Below are 23,516 nucleotides of genomic sequence, written 5' to 3'. Positions count from 1 at the left end.
TATAATGCAAAACTGAGGACTCTGAATCACTGAGCAACAGTCCAGCCTGTAAGATGCTTCTGATGATGCTACGTTCATGGTTACTCATGATTCCATAAGTTATGCCATAATCATAAAGGTCCATATGTTGTAGATATTCTAATATTCTTTGTTTCTAAGAAACCCAAGTTTGGATTTTCATTCACTGTGAGTTATTATTATCAAACTTTCCAGAAATAGCATCTGAAATATATTACTTTGTAATAAATCTAGTTCGTATATATAAATTTGACTAAGTTCTTGAAATAAATGAATTTTTTAATTATTGAGATGAAGCTTCATAAAAGTTCTGAAAGCCAGTTTTATATAGAAGATTCTATAGGTACTGTTTATTGCTATGTAGCCATTTTATGTTAATTGTTATTATTATTTTAATGTAATGGGAAATGTGGAGGTTTTTCCCTAATTAAAAGGTTTTATGGCAGTTCATTTTTAAAAACTGTAAATTTGCTCCATGTTTATATTCTCAGGTCAGTAACCACAAACTAGGTGGTAAAAGCTGATACAAATTAACACTTTGACTGACGTTGAGTGGTATTCACAAGGGTTAACTTCCTCAAATAAAAATAATTACGAAGAAAATTCCAGATTTAAAACCTGTCCTGACAATTTGCTATGGCTAAAATACTTTTGAATATCTACATTTTCCTAAAATATTACAAAAATACATTAAAGGGAACATATTTATGACTATATCTCATCTTTACTACTTCTCCCTGCCCCACATTTCTCTGCCTCCCTTCCTCACCTCACTTGCAGAGCGCCCCCAACCACCCAGGAAGCTTTCTGTTCCTCAGGATGAGGTGGAGGCTCGCCGACTCCATGTCTACTGGGTAACTGGTGGCTCGGGCTCCTCTCCTCTGAGGTACTTCACTTTGCAGCTGAAGGAGTTGCCGAGCGGGCCCTGGAAGACCCACACAGCTGACATCCCACACAATGTGACCTCCTGGACAGTCGACAGGTACGCAAAAACACAGAGACACACTTGTTAGATGAAGCAGCAAAAGTGAAAATTTCAGCATGATTGACTACAAAAGTCAGTTGTCACTCTTTGTCTTTCACTAGGGAGTGTGAATCAGATCATTAGATGCTAATGGCTTCAAATTGACATTAATTCACTAATCATTTTTTTAGAAACAAAATCTAAATCCACTGTGTAATCTTGTCTGGGGTGGGCCTATTTCAGTGCTAACCCGATAGTAACACTGAATAAGTAATTCTTTTTTTTTTCTTTACTCATATTTTAAATTAAACACTTTTTTACCAACAAACAAAATTAGATTCTGCAAGGAAAGTTACTGTTGTACTGAACATTGCAATGTATTTAAATGTAATTACCCAGTAAATTATTCAAATTACAGATACTGTAGCTCTGGACTTTGACTGGGCCATTCTAAAATAAGTATATTCTTTCATCTAAACCAGTGATTCCCAAACATCGGGGTCAGGATCTGACTTCAGGCCATTTATCAACAGGTGTGGGCCTTAAGATCTTCTTCAGAAACAGAAACTGAATTGCAGAAATTATAAACAGTGAGGCATATTTATGCTGTAAATGGAACAGAAACAAGCAATACACTGGCTGATAGACTGGCTGTTAATGCTGTTTGTTTTATCATTGTCACCCTGTAACGTTGTTGTCCAGTCATTAGTCTGTTCTGCTATTTTATCGTCACTCAGGAGCCACTCCATTCTAGCCCTGCTTGCAAGCGTAGGGTTCGTGTCTTGTGGGAGGCAAATCTCTGCTCCAAGATTTTCCTCCAGGACAGCTATGGATTTAGTTCCATTCAGTCTCCAATCTGAGCAGCTTTAGTGTCCTCACGGCACCACATGGCGCCACACGGCACCACACAGCACCGCATATGGCTCAATGGTAGAGCAGGCCCACCATGTGCAGAGACTACAGATGTCTCTGGTTCTATTCCCGGCCTGTACCTTCCCCTTCTCTCTCTGCTCTTCTTCCTGTCCAGGTGCTTATCATAACGCCATAGTGCCACAAAAACCTTCAAGAAAACCAGCATCCCCACAGCATGACACTGCTACCAATGTGTTTCACCAGTTGGGATGGTGTGTTCAGGGTGTTCAGGTCTGAAGAGTATATTTTCCACCATGCATACATTTTGTTCCTATCTGACCAGATGATGTTGGATCTGTCAACATGATTCAGACTTTTTGTCAGAACTTGTCCATGCAGCCCATGTGGGTTGTCCTGTTCTCAGATTGAATATTGTTGTATAACTCTGTTCTCCACAACCCTGCCCCTAACCTTTCTGCTGTGCTGCGATTTGTTTCCTTTGACTCTCTAACAAATATCTAAAGCCGTCACAGAACACCTGTATAAATCCAGACAGATAAGAGACTTGTAAAGTCTAGTCTAGTCAGAAGTCTAGACTAGACTAAAATTTAGGAGACTAAATTCTAATGCACTCCAATCTGTTTGAATTGTAGTGAAAAACTATTTAGACCCATTTTGTTTTCATGTAATGTATGTGGGTACATTTGCAATATGGAGTTGGGAGCAAATGGGAACAGACTAGAACATTAAATTTAAAATGTTTTTCACGGTAGGGAGACATCTTTAATCAAGTTAAGTGCAAGACCTGTAATTAATTAATAGCATTTAATCAAAAACCAGCAATATTCTATACCCAAAAACTCTTTTTACTTCAAAATCACTAAACAAATAGGACAGTGAGCTTAACAATAGAGACATTTGTTTTTAATCTGTTTTTCAGGTTCTTCAACCATCAGATTGGTGCAAAGTAATCCTGATCATTCATGGAGCTTCTATGAATATTTTTTTTTGAGAAATAAGGATTATTGATACTTTTGATGTGTTGGGAACATCTGTGCTAACTGCTGTTTGTTTGTTGGCGATGTGTTGCATTGAGATAAATATTTCATTTGAGGTAGAGTATTTTAGTCTTGAATAACTTTGTTGACATTTCAGCTCCTTTTTGCACAACTTGAACACAGCAGTAGTATTTTCTAGCGTCCCATCAGATAATTTTTTGAAGCAAAATGAAACCCAGAGAAGCAGCTTTGTCTTCATTTGCTGTTGTTTTTGGATGTTGCTTGTGCAGCAAATTTCCTGGCATACCAGAAAGACACAAATACAAAGGTTCTTTAGCATGTGAACAACGTGATTAATTGCATTAAAATGTTCAATGCGTTAAAATCTATGTAACTAATTTATTGAAATTAAGGTGTTAAAATACTGGTCCTAGTTTTTTGCATGATCATTTGATCATGTATTAATTTAAATAGCCTAAGCAACTTTGGTGTAAACTTGGCAGTAAAGAAAGATTTGTTTATTTACAGAAAAGTATAAAAATATATCCTGCAAAGAATGAGGCAACAGTTGTGGTAAAATGATCATGACTACTCCATAACCAGGGCGGAACTCAGTCACCTATCACCTGAGCACTGAAGGAACTGCTCTAACTTCCTTATATCCCTTTTCCATCTGTCTCTGTCCACTCCTGAGCTTTCAAGCTTGACTGTGTCTTCTGTCCATTCTTTCTTAAGAACAGCTTTTGCCTTTTCATGTGTCACCCCTCTTGTTGTCCCCGTCTCCTTCCCTTTCTCCCTCCATCCATCAACAGCCCCGGCTTTCAGAAACTATCAGCCAGGCATTTTTTCCTTCAAGCATCACCCCTGCTCTGCCAGTTGAAGGGGGCTTCAGCACAATTGTCTCTTCCATTTCCCCATCCCTGTCTTCCTGCTCTCTATGATAGTGTCATTAAGGCAGCGGCCAACATCGGTCAGACTCTAACTTTGCAGACAAAGCCTAAGAAGCTGGGCTATGATGACTTTTTACCAGTGTTGGGAGTGTGCTTCGTGACTGTTTAAGCGTTCTTCTTCTCGAGTGATCACAGAGCTGTTTGAGATGCTGGAGTGAGCTCTCTCTGTTTCAACCTGCCTCAGGGACAGTCTGTCTGCCATCACTGTGGAGCCGCTGTTGTTGTTTTGATGCCATTTCTGAGATCTTGTTGCAACAAAGAATGGAGGAATTAACTCTCATCTCTACGTGCTCACTCATGCTTACTTTTCATGAGTATTAATTGTTGTTTCCACAAAACTCTAGAAGCAAAACATCATGCCCCCCAGGCTTATCTGCACAGGCACACTTTTCACACATACATCTTTAAACATTGTCCTTAACATCCTCCCAGTGCTGTTGGCGCCCCACCTAGTTTAGGCTTAGTGTCTTTGATGTACTATTCCTTTATTGTACACAAATCTGCAGGGTGTTTTCTGGTCCCTCATTGAGCCAAGCTGTTAATTATATAGGAAGACACTTCTCCACTGTTGTTTCCTGCTGAATTCCTGGCTGGTCTTCTGTAATCCCCTGGGTGATCTGTAAACACCCAGGGAACATGCAGGAAGATGTTTGAGCTGACTAACTTTGAATTACTTGTTTTACTTGTGTTCATAATGTGTGGGAGCACTTGAAATGTGACAAGTGGTTTTATACTTTTATGGAAGGCTCTAATTCATTTTATTCAGTGGGTTCAATAACATTTCTGATATCCAAATGTAAATATCCAGAATATAGTTTTTCAAGCTCTTGGTCTCATATGTTGCATAAACTGATACAAATAAACGCACAGGTATTTTCAGCTAAGCAGCTGCAATTTGTGCCCAAATCTTCTATTTTACTTTGCAAATTAATATCAAAGCAAAATTATGTTTTCACGTCAAATTCACTATAAACTGTAGAGCTGCTAAGTTTCAACCTAAAACTGCTTAAATAGAGCGGCCAGCGGCATACCATTTTCCAGAATGTAACATTAATTAAAAATGGTTTAAAAAGCTGCAACAATTAAGCTATTCAGTTGTGTCTGTTGTGAACTGTCATTCATTTTTCATGAACAGAGATTTTTCACTCCAGGACTTTTCCTATTTTACTGAAATGAAATCAAGATCATGTAATGCTGACATTCAAAATAACTTTTATTAGCAATTAACACATGGAATAACTTAGCTTTTCTAACCATGACAGCTTTCTCCCTGTATTTAATTGTATGTAATTGTAAGACAACAGGGCAACTCATGAATAACGTCTAACGTTCTGCTGAGACTGCTACATATTCTACATATATGCAAGTCGAAAAATCAAAGCAATAAAATAAAGCAACTTTCTGTGGTCACAATAGCTTTCCTCTTGGATTGAGATGGATCTCTCCTTCAAACTGGTACAAAACCACAGCTTCACAAACATTTCTGTCCTCTTAAACCTGGAAGATAAAAGCAAAGTCTCTCTCAACAAAATTTACTTATATGTTAGAAGGTAATGTGTTTTTACATAAACAGTAAAATGTTAAAGTAAACCAAATCATAGAATTTCAATATTTTATGATTTGCTACTGCTTTATGTCACTCTGATAACAACGGCCTCTAGAGTTAGGCATTTTTAAATTGGCTGATATATATTGTTATTCTGGGCTCATAATATCCTTCACCTTGAACAGAGGAGAAATGCAGATGTTGTTTGAATATTGCAATAAAAACACTTTGACACTGGAGACGGTGAGGAAAGGTGAAGGCTAATTGTTATTCATGCACTAGTGTGGTTTTCTAAGGCCACTGAAAGAGCAAAACATGTCCGAAAAAAGGTGAGAAGGTTATTTCAGAAAAATATTTATCCTAAGCTGTTCAAGGTACACAGTAGTGTTTTAAATGTTTTTTTTGGTTTTGGTAAGCACTTGAATTCCTCTTTATGACTTGAAGAAATGCCTTCGAGGGATAGACAAATAATTTCCAGCAATAAAATAAGACTGGCAATAAATTATGGAAGAGTATGTATTCTTTATGCATAAATGATATCTTACAGATTTTATTTGATCTCTTGTTTTTAGTAGCATGCTAAGACACAGCAAACTTTAATCACATACAGCACCCTCCACATTTACTGGCATTCATCATAGAGATAAATAAATTCCCTTGTTACTTATTTTCACTACCATTGAATTGTAGTCCACACATTAAGTACAGACAAGAGCCCAGACTGGAGCATAATAATAATTATTATATTTTTTTTAAGAAGGCGCAGGGACAGATTCTGTAAAATAAATGCAGCTGAAATCTGTTTGAGGGGTATTTTGCTTTTTAATCAGAATATTGAGGAATATTTTATCCATTATGTCTGGTTTCCCTAGGGGGTAGAAATAATGTAAAACAGAGGCTAAGTTTTCTTCACTGCTCTTCAAAATGTATTATTATAAGTCAGGAAATGGCAACAAGAAATTTGATTAAATCCTAAACTTGCACACATCTATAGTCAGGGCAATAAGTTCAACCAGGCATTTCCAACTCCAGTCTTCAAGTTCCACTGACCCACAGTTTCTACATGCATTCCTTCTCCAATACAACTGAACCAAAAGGCAGAATTAAGTTTGTTTCATGTCAGGAGGTTTTACAGAAGCTAGCAATTCATTTGATTCAAGTGTGCTGAAGCAGTGATGCAACACAGAGACACTCGAGGACTGGAGTTGGAGACCGCTGAGTCATACAAACCAAAATAACTAGAACAGTGACACACAGGACTGTCCAAGACCCAGAAAGGTGTGTATGATACGCTCAGCTTACAATAAACAAGACAAGATTTGGATTTAACAAATTATTTTAGAGGAAAATACAGAAGTCTGTTTTATATTTTTCACAAATGGAATAAATGGGGATCTAATATATGGAAATGGTCATTACAATAACAACTCCAAAGAAATGCTTGGATGCTGAAGTTGGTATATTTCAGGTACTATAGTTTCATACTAATTTTATTTATATTATATTTATATTTTATTTATTTATATTATAAAATATTGGTTTTATTTATAATGCTGAAATTCACTAGTAGTGGTGGAGGCTTATAAGAAAAAGATGGAGAGCAGTTAAGAAAATATGTGTTAAGTTCGCGTAATGTTGTCATAGGAATAAACAACAATGGCACTAAGCTTTCCTGATACCATCCAGCCCTATGTTAATTTTCATGACTCACTAATTGTGTTTTAAAGAATCTAAAATCCGTGTCTATTTTTATTTATTTATTTCTTCTACAAGATATGATCAAATATAGATCAGAGTCCTTTAAAACAATGAAATGACCCTTTAATTTGGTGTGTATAAGTACAGTCCATGCCAATCAGACACAAACTTCAGTGGTATTAGGCTGCTTCTGCACAGTCATAAATAATTAGCATGTTGTCAATCAGCACTCCTCAGTATTAAAAATATGGTTATATTGGTTACTGTTGTGATGACTACATAACTTGCAGTAAATCCTTTTTTTTCTTAGCCATGTTTCAAACTCTTCCTTTAGCATTTTCTCAGTAATCTGTTTCAAGTGAGATTATTTACTCATTCAGTTACACTCATTAAAACAGCCTGAATATGTTAGAGGCATGCAAAGTGTGAACTGAAGACACTTGTAAGCTGTGATGACTGCCTTCTCAACAGCCCCTTTGATATAGTATTGCACATTATGTGATTGCAGTGAAGATATGTTTGCAGTACATGGGGCCACCTTATCCAAAATGTTATTAAACAAACTATTTAAATGTGCTTTTTTTCTTCTTCAATGCTGGCTGAGGTTTATCAGCCAGACCAAAAGCAGTCCCTGTGTCCTGATTATGGCAGCATTTATCACTTAGTAAGACAAACAGAATAGAAAAAACAAGAAAAAAAAAACTTCACCCTAAGGAAAAATACCTTGTAAGTTTGGAATAATATAAATGTAGTAAAGCACTGTTGTACTGTAACTAGTTTCATATATTGATCAAAGTGTCTGGAAACCTTTAAGTGCACGTCAGTCTTCCTGCCCTACTAAATATGCCTGGACACAGCAATTCATTCACTTTGCTACTGTTTTGAATGGGAAACACAAGATAACATGCCATGCAGTAAAGGCAGATCTGTGCTGAGCTTCATAAGGCAGAAAATAATTTCAAGAAAATAGCTACTTACATAAACGTGTCCATATTTACAGTCAGAGGAGTAATAATTTAGAAGTGTTACCACCTCACCCTGTTTGGATAATTGTCTGGGAGGGAAAAACATCACAGTACATATTAATCACAGTAAATGTTTCACTGTGAGAATATTGTTACTCCAATAAAAGTTCACTTTGTTTTTAGTTTTTACATCCCTTTACTGGACCTCATCACTCTTTGCTCCTTCAGTATTATGAAGCCAGAAACCCAGAGACTCTGCTCAAAGTTTAATAAACCAGTTAATAATTTAGTTTTAGGTTCTCTGAGCATCAGGGAGCTTTAATAAACTTTTTATAAACAATTGTTTTCTGTTCATGTAAACCCTTTAAAAATACATTTTTGAATGTTTATTTTTTGTTTTGTTTTATCTCATGAACCCGCAACATGTCATTTTGCCAGAATGCTGATTCATGCACCAATTTCACTGCTAATGTTTGGCAAATGAAATGGTTCAAAATGGGAAATGACACTGAGATAAATGTTATGAATTATGCATGACGATGATTGTGCAACAAGTTTCTGTCTTTCAATATGAACATTTGAACATGTGGATATAAATAAGATCATATTCAGACGTAGAAATCCCTTAACAGCATTTTTCCACTGGAATTTGATAATGTTGTGTCTGTTTGCATCTTACACTCGCTGTGAGGGCTTGAAACTAAAGTGAAATTTATTGTTTGTGCACACATTTTGGCTAATATAGCTGATTCTGATTGTGGTTGTTTAGGCTGAAGCCCTTCACATCATACAAGATTCGAATGCTGGCCACCAATGACGTAGGAGATAGTGTCCTCAGCAAGGAGACAGAGGCTGTTACTACTCTACAGGACGGTAAGGGTTGGAATGCTTAAAGAATTAAGGGAAACCTGGATGCAGTGGAGTTGATGTCTGTATGAAGCAATTACCTGTTCATTTTTTTGTCTGTCTTCTTTCCAGTTCCTAATGAGCCGCCAGTGATCCTCTCAGTGAAACCAACAACTACTACCTCAGTAATGGTGCAGTGGAAGGTATTTCTCTTCTTCAAACATTACAAATGTCCTTTTTAAACATAGATCTCAACTCAACATACTATATCTTAAAAGATCAGGTTAATCATTTACTTTAAGAGACGAGGCTTGTCAGATTTTAATTTTATATAAATTTGCTTTCTGTTGGTGTCTGTGAAATTGGTTATTCTTATTTATTAAGGCAGAAAATGTCAAAGAGCAGTGAGGATAAATTTTAAGTACAGAGGGAAGTAGAAAAGAACTGAGGGATGGACTGTCTTAGCCAGGAGAGAAATGTTCAACTCTTAATGATTATATACCAGCAGGCGATGTGGTACAGGTTGAAAGGTGCCCTCAGCAGTCAATCCAGCAACAGAGGAAATAGAGAGGAAGAGGAAAAGACAGTAGATCCCTTCTGAGTACTTTACAGTTTGCCTCTCTTTTTCTTCTGTCTGTAAATGTCTTTTCTCATCTTTGTAGCCTTATGTCAAAGCAGAAAGAGGCAATGAAAACACAAAGTCACCAGCAATTTCATCACCCTTTATGAGAGTGCCAAACCTATTGAAGCACCACTTTCCCCTTTGCAAGTTACTGCAAGACCAATACTCTAACCTTTTAAATTGGATGACTAATAAAATACAGCTCAAATGCAGTTCTGCTGGCCTTCCTTTGTCCTGTCTGTGACCAAAAAAACTAGCTCATTTGAAAAAAATATAATAGGCTCACAAGTTGTCTTTGAAGAAATGTATTACTAATGTCTATGGAAATATATATGTCGGTTTGCATGTTTTCTAGAGCCCCAGTGAAGACAGTATTAATGGAGTCCTGACTGGATACAGGCTGTATTACAGGGAGCTACCTGCAAATGAATCCACTGTCAGTGATGACCGAGTCCAGACAACCAAAAACCATAGCACAAGTGCCCTCATTACAGGTAAGTAGATCTGCTTTTTATGGAGTCAGCCAGTTGCTACGTCAACTCTACTTGAGAAGAAATAACTCCATGGTGTACACAAACACCTCTAACTTAACTTTTCAACAATCTAATCTAAAGTATGTGTTATTTTTTGCAATTTGCCCTCTTACCCAATTGAGAAAGGGTCAACCAAATCTGAGAATCTCAAGGCTCTAGAGTGTGACCAATTGCACATGTAATTGCCTTTAAAAAAAACTCTGAAGCTGCAGAGCAACTAGTCATTCTAGGAAAATAAAGTCTCTGCAACACAGAAAGTCTCCCTCTGGTTCAGCGACAGACATATATTAGGCCCATATTGTACTCTGAGCCAATTAGAAATCGTGAAGGACAAGTTATGCCAACAAGTTATTGTCTGCCATTTTAGCTTGTGAGCTGTGTGGCTCCACAGCTAGTTTTTGTTCAGCTCTGAATACTTCAAAGTCTCAGAAAAAACAGGATGAATCACTGGAAAAAATTGTAACAGTTAAACCTTGACAGATAAATTTGTGTTATTTAGTCATAATACTGTTTGATTGGCTGAATTTTAAGCTGCAACCAATGTGAGTTACACAAAGTGACACCATTTACAAGTTGTGCATGCTCCAACAGTATTGGCAGACTGTCTGTCAACCACGTTTTTAAAAGTACTGATAAATGCACTGCACTGACGTTTGTAAGCTTGATGTTCTTTTCACCAAAGCACTTTACTTGTTAGTAACTGTAAGTTAACTGTCTTGTACAATTCTCCTTCAAATGAAGAGTTTTAAGTTTTACAAAGTTGTTAATCATTTGCAATTCAATATTGCCTTTATGACAGTTAATTTAGAGGGAAAAGTGAGCCTGCAAACTGTGATATTAAATGTGACATGCATGACGTAGCTCCTGTTTTGCCATCAGTTGTGTTCTCTTCGGTTGGTTGGACCATCATGATGTCAGGATTGCCTGGTGTTGGAAAACTTGGAATGGACTGCCACTAATTCAGAGAATCTTGTTCAAATGATAATTTTCAGCTTTGATAAATGTTTTTATTTGCATTGTACTGTGTTCATCTATTTTCATCTATTTTTGGGTAACAATATTTTTCTCCTCTCTACTCCTCAAACTCAGCAGCATCTCTGTCTGTAGGTATAGAGTGGTGGAAAAATTTCTACCCACTGCAAAGTATAGAGTCCTGCAACAATACTGAAGCAAAAATGTCTTTGAATGCTTTGCTCTTCAATACAGTGATTCTATTAAATCCCATTATAATTGAGCAGTTTGTTGTTGGACTCAAAGCACAATTGATTTCCTCTCCATTTGTTTTCTTTCACTTTTCCAAAGCCAAGAGCACATTCAAGACAGTCAGCAGTGCCTCACTCACAGAGTTTGAGTTGACACGTAAGTTACAAAGTCGACCAACATAAAGCCAAAGTCTTTACACTGATACACTGATTATGGTTATAAATGTCCTATTCACTTTTAACGAGATAACTAGAACTGTGTCCAAAAGTGTGACTTCATTGGGGATGTTCTCTAATCTACACAGGGTGAAAAAAATTATACATAAATCCTCAGTTATGTACTGTACAATTATTATGACATTATTTTGACATTAATGTCGGATGTAAACTTCTGACTGGAGATGTGTGTTTTCATGTTTAGTGCAACAGAAATGCTTTGAAAAGATTTGACATTTGTTTACAGAACTAAAGAAGTTCAGACATTATCATATTGTGATGACGAGCTACAACATCATCGGTGAGAGCCAGCCATCCGCTCCGGTTGAGGTGTCTGTTGGAGAGGCAGGTAGGTGAAAAGAAACAATCATGAAACATATTTATAATTGTAAGATACGACAGAAGAAAGTCTTGTTTTCAGGTCAACTTCTATATTTCCATTTCTCAGTAGAGATATGTGGATGCCTTCAGTGCAAAAAAGAAATGTCAGACTTTTCAATTTTTACACATTTATGTTTTTACCATATTCAATAACAAGCTATACACACCATTTCTTTCTTTAGGACATGGATATTTAATTTCCAAGTAACCTTGAGTTTCTTCGAAATTATTCTACAAGCATTGCTCTAAATTACCTCCAACTGTTTGCAGAGTAAAAACAGTCAGACTCCTGAAGGTTGAATGGAGCGTCACTGCATAGTCTGTATTAGCATTCTGAAGAGTTTTTCTGCTAGGTTTAGTTACAGACACCAGCTCAGGTCAAGTTAAAGACCTGTTGCCTTTTATTGTCTTTTTTATTACTGTAATTCATTACGAAGGTTGCTTTCAAAGGTATTCTGAACTAATTGCTAGTGCGCTTTAGAGTATTATCTCCTTGAAAAGTAAATGTTTACCTCTGCTGTAAATTCAGAGCATTTAGGTAAAATGACAGCATTTCAACAGCCTGATGTTAGTCTGTTTGACAGAAGGAATAACAGTAAGTTATATTTTGCTTGAAGTTGCAGTGACAAAGCTAAAACGACGAAATAATAGACGAAAAAGGAAAATAAATTTGTTTTCAGCCAGTGCAGATGCTCAATTCTGAGTTTTGATAGCTTTTAGGATTTCATCAACAACCTTTCATGTAATTGTGTGAAGTTGTTCAAAGGTACCGAGGAACCGAGTGCACTTTCAGTTAAAAAGATTTTTAATCTTATTGGAGTTTTAGACTTTTTGTCTTCTTTCTAGTGGGCTTTGTCCGGTCCCCCCACCCTGCTTCAGTAAAATGATCTTTTAAAGTCTCTGTTGGGTTCTCTAATAGGAAGCATCCATGTGTATCCATCATGAAATATGACACAAGGTTAACTATTTTATAGTGAAGGCAGTACCTCTTTTACTTTTACTTGTAAAGTCAAAGCAGGAGTCCTAAAACAGCCAGCTTACTTTGTCATTCAACCCACAATTACAAAGACACACACACAAGCACACACCTGAAACAGCAAGACATTTGTAAACTACAAACAAGAGCAGAGGTAGATAGAATTCCACATTGTTTTAGAAACACTTCCACTTGCAGTGCATCGGAGCAGCGCTGCATTCATATCACCCATGCATGTGTAGGGGTGTGTTTGTTAGTGTGCTGTGTGAGTGTGTTTGCAGAGTTTAGTAGGCCATACGTACCACATAGTGAGGAGTAAAAGGTGAGGATAGGGGAGCGGAGCAGGAGGGGGAGTCAGAAAAGCCTGGAGGGGAATGATGAAATCAGGTGATATGGACTTCTCTTCCAGCCTCAGGTGCACACAGCTCAGTGTTCATTCTTATGTGCAGTACAGTGGCATAACAAGGTCCTGCCTGAGGCTCATTCTAATTGGAAGGGTAGAGCATATTTTCCTCGTTTCCCAGTCTTTTAACATGCAGCTGTTCACACACAGTAACCAGCACCTCTCGTCTCTCCGGCTGCAGCTCCTTCGGTGGCGCCTCAGTCGATCAAGGTGTCAGCCGTGTCTCCCTCCACCCTGGAAGTGACCTGGGACATGCCGCCCCTGGAGACCCAGAATGGACTCATCCAAGGCTACAAGGTGACTCAGAGAAACAAGCACAAACACACAGGGAACAAATACAACATGTCTGCCAGGGGAAAGGCAAAGTGAGACTCAAAGACACACTTAAATAAACGCTTAAAATAAGTGTCCACATCAAGCCCGCTGAAGGAGGGTTAATGCTGCTGTGTCTTCAAGTGTCTTAGAGACAAGAAAAAAAGAATTACGTATGAAGGAAAATCTGAAAATTCCTTAATGGTTTCAGTATGATTTCTTTGTCCGTCCTCCATCTCTCACTCTTAGCACTTCAGACGCAAGGTTATCTGTCCTTGAGACACTGGTGTGTGTCAGAGTTAAGGACAGAAATGTTAAAGAAAGGAGTGTAATATTTGCAGAGCAAAGGAATGAGACGTAAAAGTGGTTCCCCTAGAATCCAGATCAGAGAAGAAGATGGAGGGATGGTGTTTAAACTGCCGGATGGGCGGGTTTAGGTTTGAGGAGCAGGGTGTAAAACACTGTGGAGGGGGGTAAGAGATTAAGATGAAAGAACAAGAGCAAAGAAAGAATAATAAATAAATGTAGAGGTTGTGACTTCTTTTACTGTTTGATGAATAGCTCAGACAACAGGATGGTAACACACAAAGAGGAAAGGCGACAGCTTGGCTGGTTCTACCTGTGATTCTTAGGAGGTTTTGATTTCAGAACAAATAGTCTCTCTGTTTTGTTGAATTCTTGTCTTTGTTGGGTTAATCGGGGTTTTTTAAGCTCCTGTTGGATATTTCTACTTTTTGTTCAGTCAGTATTCTGCACAACTGTCTCTCCTGCTCTCAGTCTCTGATCAACAACCTGATCTTCATGGCTCCTGTGCTCCCTCATGATGCAAGTTTTTTGTTTTTCTTTGTTCAGTGCCAGATTCTCTTTGTTCCTCCTTTCTGTCTGGTGGTTTTTTTACCCACCATGCCAAGTCAGCTTCTGCACATTTTTCCTTGGCAGTGAGCTTGTTTAGTTTTGTGCTTATCAAAGATTAGTGGTTGTACCACCTGCCAGTCTTCATTCTGGCTCTGATGCATTCAGGGCCTAAACCTCTGAACCATATATAATGATAATACAAAGCTGTGTTTGGTCTTTAGGTACCATTTAACCTTTGTTGTGAGAGGCACCAAGTTGTTAAATGCCTGGTCTATCATTTGCACCAGAACAGTGCTAGAACCAAGAAAAAGTCTTACGGTTGCAGTTTCTTCTTGTGCAAAGCAGGGTGAACATGTTATTGGGCCATATTTTAACCCTTGGTAAGTCTGTACCCAGAACAATCAAATAATCAAACAAATGTGTATGAGTGGTGCTATAGAAAACTTGCCTTTCCAGGTTTATTTGTTTACATACTCATATTCAATAAATTTGTTAGTTATTAAAATTTTATAGTTTATAGCAAAGCTCACTTTTCTCAGTAACACAGTGTTTATTTATGTTAATTATGCAGCTATTCTGTTATAATTGCAGCTAAAGAAGACACATTTAAGATTAGGATATTATATCAGACACATAAAAAACATTTTTATTATGTAAATGTGAGACTAGTGAGAAGTATGTTGAATTCCTTCTTAAAGTTTATTTTCAAAAGGTGCCTTTAATCTGTCTGATAAACGAACTTTGATCACTTCGTCTAATTTATTTGATATTCATATAGATACTGAACTTTCATACCGACCTATGTTGATTTCAGATAGCTTTTTTCTTTAAGAAGTACAATCTTGATTTGAAATCTGAGTCATAATTACTGAGGTTATTCTATGACAAAATAACATCAATTTTGTTGACATACATGCATGTATGTAAACAAACATACAGTACATACATGTATGTAAATACATGTATGCGCCTCAGTCATACATGTGAGATTTGACTCAAATTTCAAATCTAGATTGTACTTCTTAAAGAAAAAAGCTATCTGAAATCAACGTAGGTTGGTATGAAAGTTCAGTTGCCACTTTTGCTAAATCTCAAAGGTTCACTATTATGTAAAATTCACTTTTTGAACATTTCTGTACTCATCTCCTGCTTCTAGGAACAGTCCAAGAGCTTTTTTTTGGTTTCTGCAAGGCGCCCTGTTTCAAAAGCCTCTAAATTGTTGCGTCACAATTTTGTTACCTAGCAGATCTAAGCAATGTCCAGCCCCTCGTCTGGCAACACAAGTGGAGCTCCACCCACTTCATTACAATACAACACTGGTTGTTCTGCTGGATTTATGCTGCACAATGGCTGTTGGATATGGAACATATTTTGCTGTCGGCTGCAATACAGAGCAGGTGTCCAGTCACATAGAACAAAGCTGTGTGGCTTCATTTTATGTTTTGTTTGCAATGTCCCTTGTGATGTTGCCAGAGAAAGTTGTAGTTTGTGCAGATCAGTTTAGGAAGGAGTTCTTTGAAAACTACTAACAAGATTTACCAAAAGACTTGGACAGAAGGAAGGTTTTGTTCCTGCTGTTCATCACAAATGTGCAGATGATGGCATACATAATGGTTTCTTTTGTATTGTTGTTCAGGATGAACATGATTTGTCATTTAGCACAAGCTAACACTGAATGATAGCTTCTGCTAGATCCACTAGTCATCTCCATTTAATGTTGGAATTGTAGTAAACTGAAAGGGATAGTTTATATTGAGAAGATGCAGTTTGTGACAGTATGTCAGGCACTCAGACATACTGACATTGTCTGTGTTTTTTTTGTTGTTTTTTTCACATATAGGTAATTGCTTCTTCTCTAACCCTGCAAAGGTAATTGTTTTTTAAAAAGGTTGCATTTGCGGAAAAAGATATTTTTGTGGTGAGTTATTGTGCTTCTGGGTCTGCTTCCGGGTCAAAGACATATGGTTGTACCACTGTGCATCTGCTTTTCATGTGTCTGAGGAGCTAATGAAAACAGTGAGTTGAGAGGACTTGGCCAGCAGCAGCTAATTTGCATAATCATGATGTAGCTTTAAACAACGCATTCCGCAAAACAAGCAGAACTGATTGAGTGAAATCTCAATATCCGAGAATGATTTTGTATATTAAATGTAATGAGCATGTGTGGTATACCTCAAAGACCTATCCTATAGCAAGAATAAATAAGAATAATGTCTTGATATTTATCTGTCTGGAAAGAGTTAAAAGGCAGCTTGTAAGGCTTTGGGACTCCAGTGAACCACACATGGAGAAAACATGGAACAATATTGGCCCTTTTCCATTAGTGGGCAGCTAAAAAAAGTACATGAAACTAACACAGCAATTCAGAAACAGACCATCACACGATATTCAAAATTATTATTATTTTTTTTTTGATCATCTGAATCATGTTCAGTGACAAAAATACAAAAACAGTGAAAGTCTTTTTGGGAAGACTACTAAATCAATTCTCAACAGTTGAAAAATTAAAATAACATTTTTATACAGTAAAAATAATCTTCATGATGATCATCTATGATAGATAAAAAATTTGTTTTTAATTGTCCTGAAAATTCCAACTCTGATTCTTTGAACAACAATGGAGGAAATTACAAAGTGAGTTCAACTTTTATTTTGCAGTTCTCACTAAATACAGCAAGGCATATCATTCTGTTTAAATGGAACTTCCCCCTGTGTGCTGAAGGTAATATATACTATGATCTTTAGCTGATTGTATCAATGAGTTATTGTGTATTTCATTACAGTAAGAACTCCTAGAAGAAAAGATATGGTCAAATGCTGCCCTCAAGTGCTGCTCAGAAGCTGCTACTTTCAGCTTTGAAAGCACTAAATATGGATAATGGTGCTCCATAGTGCTATATATTCTGAATAACAAGAAAATTGAGCCATTTGTATACCTCTCTGCTGCAGTTTTATTTCCCAACTGCAAGATAGTGCGTTCACCCAAAAATATATTTCAACGTCAGTTTTTGTGACAAATTAAAAAATGTAAAGCATTTATTAAATATACCAGTCTTATGTTGCTATTTGAAAAGTTATTGGCATATTAGCAATGTATCAGATCTTATCTACAACTGAGTGAACACTTTATTCAGGTGTTCTCAGACAACAAATACATCTTGTATTAATTATTACACTGTGCTTTTCAGCACATCATTATGATTATACACTGCCTGGCCAAAAAAAAAGTCGCCACCAAAAAATGGTCACACTCTCTAATATTTTGTTGGACCGCCTTTAGCTTTGATTACAGCCTGCATTCGCTGTGGCATTGTTTCAATAAGCTTCTGCAGTGTCACAAGATTTATTTCCATCCAGTGTTGCATTAATCTTTCACCAAGATCTTGTATTGATGATGGGAGAGTCTGACCACTGCGCAAAGCCTTCTCCAGCACATCCCAAAGATTCTCAATGGGGTTAAGGTCTGGACTCTGTGGTGGCCAATCCATGTGTGAAAAAGATGTCTCATGCTCCCTGAACCACTCTTTCACAATGTGAGCCCGATGAATCCTGGCATTGTCATCTTGGAATATGCCCGTTCCATTTGGGAAGACAAAATCCGTTGATGGAATAACCTGGTCATTCAGTATATTCAGGTAGTCAGCTGACCTCATTCTTTGGGCACACAATGTTGCTGAACCTAGACCTGACCAACTGCAGCAACCCCAGATCATAGCACTGCCCCCACAGGCTTGTACAGTAGGCACTAGGCATGGTGGGTGCATCACTTCACCTGCCTCTCTTCTTACCCTGATGCGCCCATCACTCTGGAACAGGGTAAATCTGGACTCATCAGACCACATGACCCTCCTCCATTCCTCCAGAGTCCAATCTTTATGCTCCCTAGCAAACTGAAGCCTTTTTTTCTGGTTAGCCTTACTGATTAGAGGTTTTCTTACGGCTACACAGCTGTTCAATCCCAACCCCTTGAGTTCCCTTCGCATTGTGCGTGTGGAAATGCTTTTGCGTTCACAATTAAACATACTCCTGAGTTCTGCTGTTGTTTTTCTTCGATTTGATTTGACCAAACGTTTAAGTAATCGCCGATCACGATCATTCAGGATTTTTTTCCGACCACATTTCTTCCTGGAAGACGATGGTTCCCCACCATCCTTCCAGTTTTTAATGATGCGTTGGACAGTTCTTAACCCAATTCTAGTAGTTTCTGCAATCTCCTTAGATGTTTTCTCTGCTTGATGCATGCCAATGATTTGACCCTTCTTAAACAGACTAACGTCTTTTCCACGACCACAGGATGTGTCTTTTGCCATGGTTGTTTAAGAAATGAGGAGTTACTCATTGCATCAGCTGGGGTTAAATAACTTGTTGCCAGCTGAAAGATAATCGCCTATGCAGTACTTATCCAATAGGAGGCTTGTACCTATTTGCTTAGTTAAATCCAGGTGGCGACTTTTTTTTTGGCCAGGCAGTGTATGTGCATGTTTGTTTTTGTGGTTTCTTGGTACTCTATTCTTTGTGTACACCTTTCTGAACCATTCTCTTCAACAGAAGACTAGCTCTGGATCAGTCTCTATAAACACCACAATATTACCTTCTGACTGCAGATCAGACAATAATTAATTTGTTGTTCCTGTATCGTTTATCTGAGTTTAAAAAAAAGGTTCTAAAGTGCTCAAAGACAAAATTGACTCAACACATAAAGGTAGGCTTCAGAAAAGTGACATGAGTCAAAGAAATTCTTCAGTGACACCAAAACTACCAGAAATATATTTAGATCTATTTTTCTTGTCATTAAGGTGGAAAGTATATAATTTTTATCATAATTTTCAACAAATATTAATCTAAAAACATACAACAGTTGTATCTTTTTCATTATTTGAAACCCAAAAAACAGAAATAATTTGTTGGTTTCTTAAAAATGACCAAAAATGTTCCTAAAGCAGATGTCATCCCCCGAGCTCTCACAACAATAGTTTATTGATTTGATCAAAGATTTCCTGCAGTGCTGAGGCATCTTCTGCTGTTTTTTGGTTTAGCCAAGTAGGAGGGATGACCGCTCCAAGATGGCTGCCATATTTCCTGCGCCCGAGCACCCAATGCAAGATCTACTTTTTGTTATGTCTGTGGTCTGCACCCTATTCTAGATCCTCTCCTGTTTAGTCGTTCTCCTAGCTTTGTGTTGTCACCCTGTGGATTTTATACCATAGGGAGAGGATGAAGGGTCTCTGAGATCTATCAGGGCTGTGTAAACACAATAACAAATGTAAATGTTTTATCACTTAACATATAGTTAGTTGTTCCTCTTCAAGTTTCCAGATGATGGATTGAGCTGAGCTGTGTTCTATGTTTAAAGCTTTGGATATTCTGGGCATGCCGTGGTGGCATAGAGGATAGCGCGACCCATGTTTGGAGGCCTTGAGTCCTCGATGCGGCTGTCGCGGGTTCGACTCCTGGACCCGACGATATTTGCCACATGTCTACCCCCGTCTCCTTCCCCCTTTCCTGTCAGCCTACTTTCATATAAGGGACACTAGAGCCCACAAAAGACCCCCTGAAGGGGTAAAAGAAAAAAAGCTTTGGATATTCTCTTACAACTTTCTCTGACCTGCTGTGTTTCTTCATGCTGTTCATTCACTGAAGTTCTTCAAGTAACCTTAACTGTACAGTTGGATTTGTCCTTAAAACTAGATTACACACAGATTTACAATTTACGTGAATTTTAAAGCACTTGGTTGCACTGGGTTATATTTAAAGTTTTCAGTTTGAATGAGGCTGAATACAAGGTTTTTATGGAATGGCAACAGTATGAATCTTTTGTTCACTGTGTACCAGATTCACTACTGGGAAAGAGACAACCAGAACCAGACTGAGAAGATGAAGGTGATTTTTGTCCCTAATACCCGGGTTCACCTCACAAACCTGACCAGCTACACACCATATATGGTCACACTGACTGCCTTTAACACTGCTGGGGATGGACCTCCCAGTGACCCCCGTGGGACCCGGACTCTGCAGTCTGGTAGGAAGTTCGTTACAACTCAGTTCCCTGAAAACTAAACCATCAGGCAGCGTGTCTACTGATCTCCTTGGTCTGTTTGTTCCGCAGCGCCCAGCCAGCCGAGCTACCTGACCTTCTCTGAAGTGACGGAGGGGAGCGTCAACGTGTCCTGGGGAGCTCCACTCACTCCCAATGGACAAGTGGAAGGCTACCGGGTCATCTATCAGCCCACCGCTCCTGTACAAGGTATGCACAAACACAGACACTCACTCACTAAAGGGCATGTCTGCTGTTACAAAGTGCTTTCTCCTCAAAAATCTGCAGGAGTGAGTAAAGTGGTGACAGTTGATGTGAAAGGGAGCTGGCAGCGATGGCTAAAAGTTCGAGACCTGATCAAAGGAGCAACGTATATGTTTGGGGTTCAAGCTCTCACAGTCAGCTACGGATCAGCAGTGAAAGCAAACATCACAGCTCAACCTGTGAAAGGTGGGCAGAGCTGACAGAAATCTCTACATGTTGTCACTTTAGACTTTGCTTCAACTCAAATGATTTTATTTAGAGTATTAAACATTCAAAGTGTCTTTTGGTGTTTTGTTTATCAAAGATTTAGATATCCCCAGCTGAAAATTAAAAAAGAAATTAAGATTTGATTTGACCTTCTAAAGTATTTCTTTTTAGCAAAATACAGGTATGAGGTTTACATACAAGTAACCTTTAAATACAGGTCCCAGTTTATACAGTTAAGCCCAAAATTATTCATACCCTCAACAGATTGTATTTTAAATTTATTTTTACTTAACTAGGAAGCTTGTCTAACAGAGGATAATGGGACTATGTTACATCTCTGCTCTCAGTTTTTATTTTTATTTTTTACATTTTTTTATACCCATCTAAAAATTCAATGGAAAATTTGTCATTTGCATTTCAGCAGTCACAACTGCTGAAAGGCTTTTTTTCTATTCCTCTGGTTTAATGAACCTTAACGGTTGAAGACCTCCTTGCCATCACCCTAAACGTTAGCTTCCTCCTTGGATTCTTCTTCAGATTCAAATCCGGACTCTCCCAAAAGTTTACATTACTTCACACAAGAAATTAAGTATAATTGGATATTTGACATCGAGAGAAGCCAGTTATAGGCCCTCGGGCATCTGGTTAGGATGCCTCCTGGATGGCTCCTTGGTGAGGTGTTCTGGGCACAACCCACCGGTAGGAGGCCCCGGGGAAGACCCAGGACACGCTGGAGGGACTATGTTTCTCGACTGGCCTGGGAACGCCTCGGGATTCCCCCGGAGGAGCTGGAACAAGTGGCTGGGGAGAGCCTTCTTAGGCTGCTACCCCCGTGACCAGACCCCGGATAAGCGGAAGAAGATGGATGGATGGATATTTGACCACTCTTCTTGGTAGAAATGGTCGCTCATTTAAACTGGTCCCTGCACTGCTCCTTGTTTTCAGCATTCCTTACAAATTTCCAACAAGCTTTTTGCCAGTACAATTAATAATTCACTATATTTATATACTGGCAGTTTACAACAAATGTCATCTCAAGGCATTTCACAAAATATTATTTCAATTCAATCACACCTACATTCCAATTGATCCTAGGTATCAAACAGTGCAGTATGCTCAATTAATCACTCAACGTATTAAAAGGTTTCTATCTAAGGAAACCCAGGATAATGTATTGAATTGTATTGAACCAAACATGAAGTACCAACCTCTACCCCTTCCCCTCCTGACACAAATGGAAACAAAAATGGAAATGAATACTTATTGTTATTATCAGGCCAGTTTTATTTATCGAACCAATACTGATATGTTAAAAAATGACTAATACCAGTCGATACTGATGTTAGTGCCGATGTATTGTGCATTGCTAATAAATTATAGGTAGGATTAAATTAATTTCTGTGGGTTGATTCCCAGGAAAACAACACAAATCAGTACCATGTCTACATGTGAATGTGTTCCTCTGATACTGAAGGGTCCCCTGGGCCGCCGGTGGAAATGTCCATCACCAAGACATCCTCTGCCCTCACTATCCACTGGTCAGAGGGAGACATGGGTGCAACTCCTGTTACTGGTTACGTTGTGGAGGCGCGTCCCTCAGGTGAGCTCTGTTACTCATTGCTCTGACCTTTGCACTGTCTGTACTGATTATTTTACTTACTCACACTAAACTGTTCTGAGTGCAAGTCTCTGCAGATCCCATTGTGCAAAATCAAGTCAGGCACAATTAAATACCAGTGTGTGTGCGTGTCTGTGTGTGGGGGTGGGCGTGCGTGGGCATGTGTGTCATACAGGAAAGGAAACAGCTTCAGCACTCTGCAGGAGAGCAATTGTAGTCTTTGATTTAATTTTTCTTCTGCTAACAATGAATAAGCCTCTTTATTAAAAGTCGTAACAACAATTACTGTCTCCACCACAATATTGTACCCATCTAAAATGTGTCCTTCTTACTCACAGCTAATAATTATATCCATCCACTTGTGTTAATGAAACTTGTATTCCTGTAGACGAGGGAGTCTGGGATTCCTTCATCCGACTCCTCCCTCCAGCCAGCAGGTCCATCTCCGTTCCACTGGAGCATCTGAGGTCAGGGGTCAGCTATGAGTTCAGAGTCATTGCTGTGAATCGCTATGGTTATGGACAGCCAAGCGCACCCTCTGTGGCTCTTGCTGGTAAACACACACAGATGTGCAAACCACTGGAGATAAAGCTGGGGAAGTTTAGACAGTAGTTTAGACATATTGTCTGCCTGATGGATGCAACATAGAGGAGGAAGATACTGAGGTGATTGGGCTTTTGCTGCCACCTAAAGGCAGAACTGCTTCAGCTACAGCCTGTGTAAAAGGTCAAACAGAATTCTAAACTCAGATACTTATCAGTTAGCTTTAAACATTTTGTTAGCACTTCTAATGAACAGATCAGAGGAACAGACACTTAGAGTTGTCTTTATTTTCAAAGGATTTGCTGCGACATTTTACTTTTCATATTCTAAATGCACAATATGCTGAATGAGTGTAAAATTAAAAAACACTACTAAACGGGCAATGTTATGTAAAATCAGTGACTTTTTTAAGCTTTGCATCAGGTTATGTTTTTCCTTCATTAAAAACATACCGGAAGTGTTCTCTTCTTTCATCTATGTTTAAGAAATCCTTCAGTCTCCCATGGCAACCAT

General features: G+C 38.3%; 1 protein-coding gene across 2 annotated transcripts in view; it reads left to right on the top strand.

The window, feature by feature from the left end:
• The window catches only part of LOC116720704 (protein sidekick-1), a 493,826-nt gene that overhangs the window by 460,563 nt on the left and 9,747 nt on the right, over positions 1 to 23,516 (top strand). For both annotated transcript variants that reach the window (XM_032564100.1, XM_032564099.1), the window contains 12 exons: positions 799 to 1,000; positions 8,761 to 8,864; positions 8,970 to 9,040; positions 9,815 to 9,953; positions 11,295 to 11,351; positions 11,658 to 11,759; positions 13,352 to 13,467; positions 20,170 to 20,356; positions 20,444 to 20,581; positions 20,660 to 20,821; positions 22,317 to 22,442; positions 22,849 to 23,013. In XM_032564100.1, the coding sequence (XP_032419991.1) occupies positions 799 to 1,000; positions 8,761 to 8,864; positions 8,970 to 9,040; positions 9,815 to 9,953; positions 11,295 to 11,351; positions 11,658 to 11,759; positions 13,352 to 13,467; positions 20,170 to 20,356; positions 20,444 to 20,581; positions 20,660 to 20,821; positions 22,317 to 22,442; positions 22,849 to 23,013 (1,569 nt within the window). The remainder of the gene's footprint in view (positions 1 to 798; positions 1,001 to 8,760; positions 8,865 to 8,969; positions 9,041 to 9,814; positions 9,954 to 11,294; positions 11,352 to 11,657; positions 11,760 to 13,351; positions 13,468 to 20,169; positions 20,357 to 20,443; positions 20,582 to 20,659; positions 20,822 to 22,316; positions 22,443 to 22,848; positions 23,014 to 23,516) is intronic.

The sequence above is a fragment of the Xiphophorus hellerii genome, chromosome 5 (genome assembly GCF_003331165.1).
Source record: "Xiphophorus hellerii strain 12219 chromosome 5, Xiphophorus_hellerii-4.1, whole genome shotgun sequence".
Lineage (NCBI taxonomy): Eukaryota > Metazoa > Chordata > Actinopteri > Cyprinodontiformes > Poeciliidae > Xiphophorus > Xiphophorus hellerii.
Note: the sequence above shows the minus strand (reverse complement) of the source record. Positions and strands in the feature narration are given on the sequence as shown.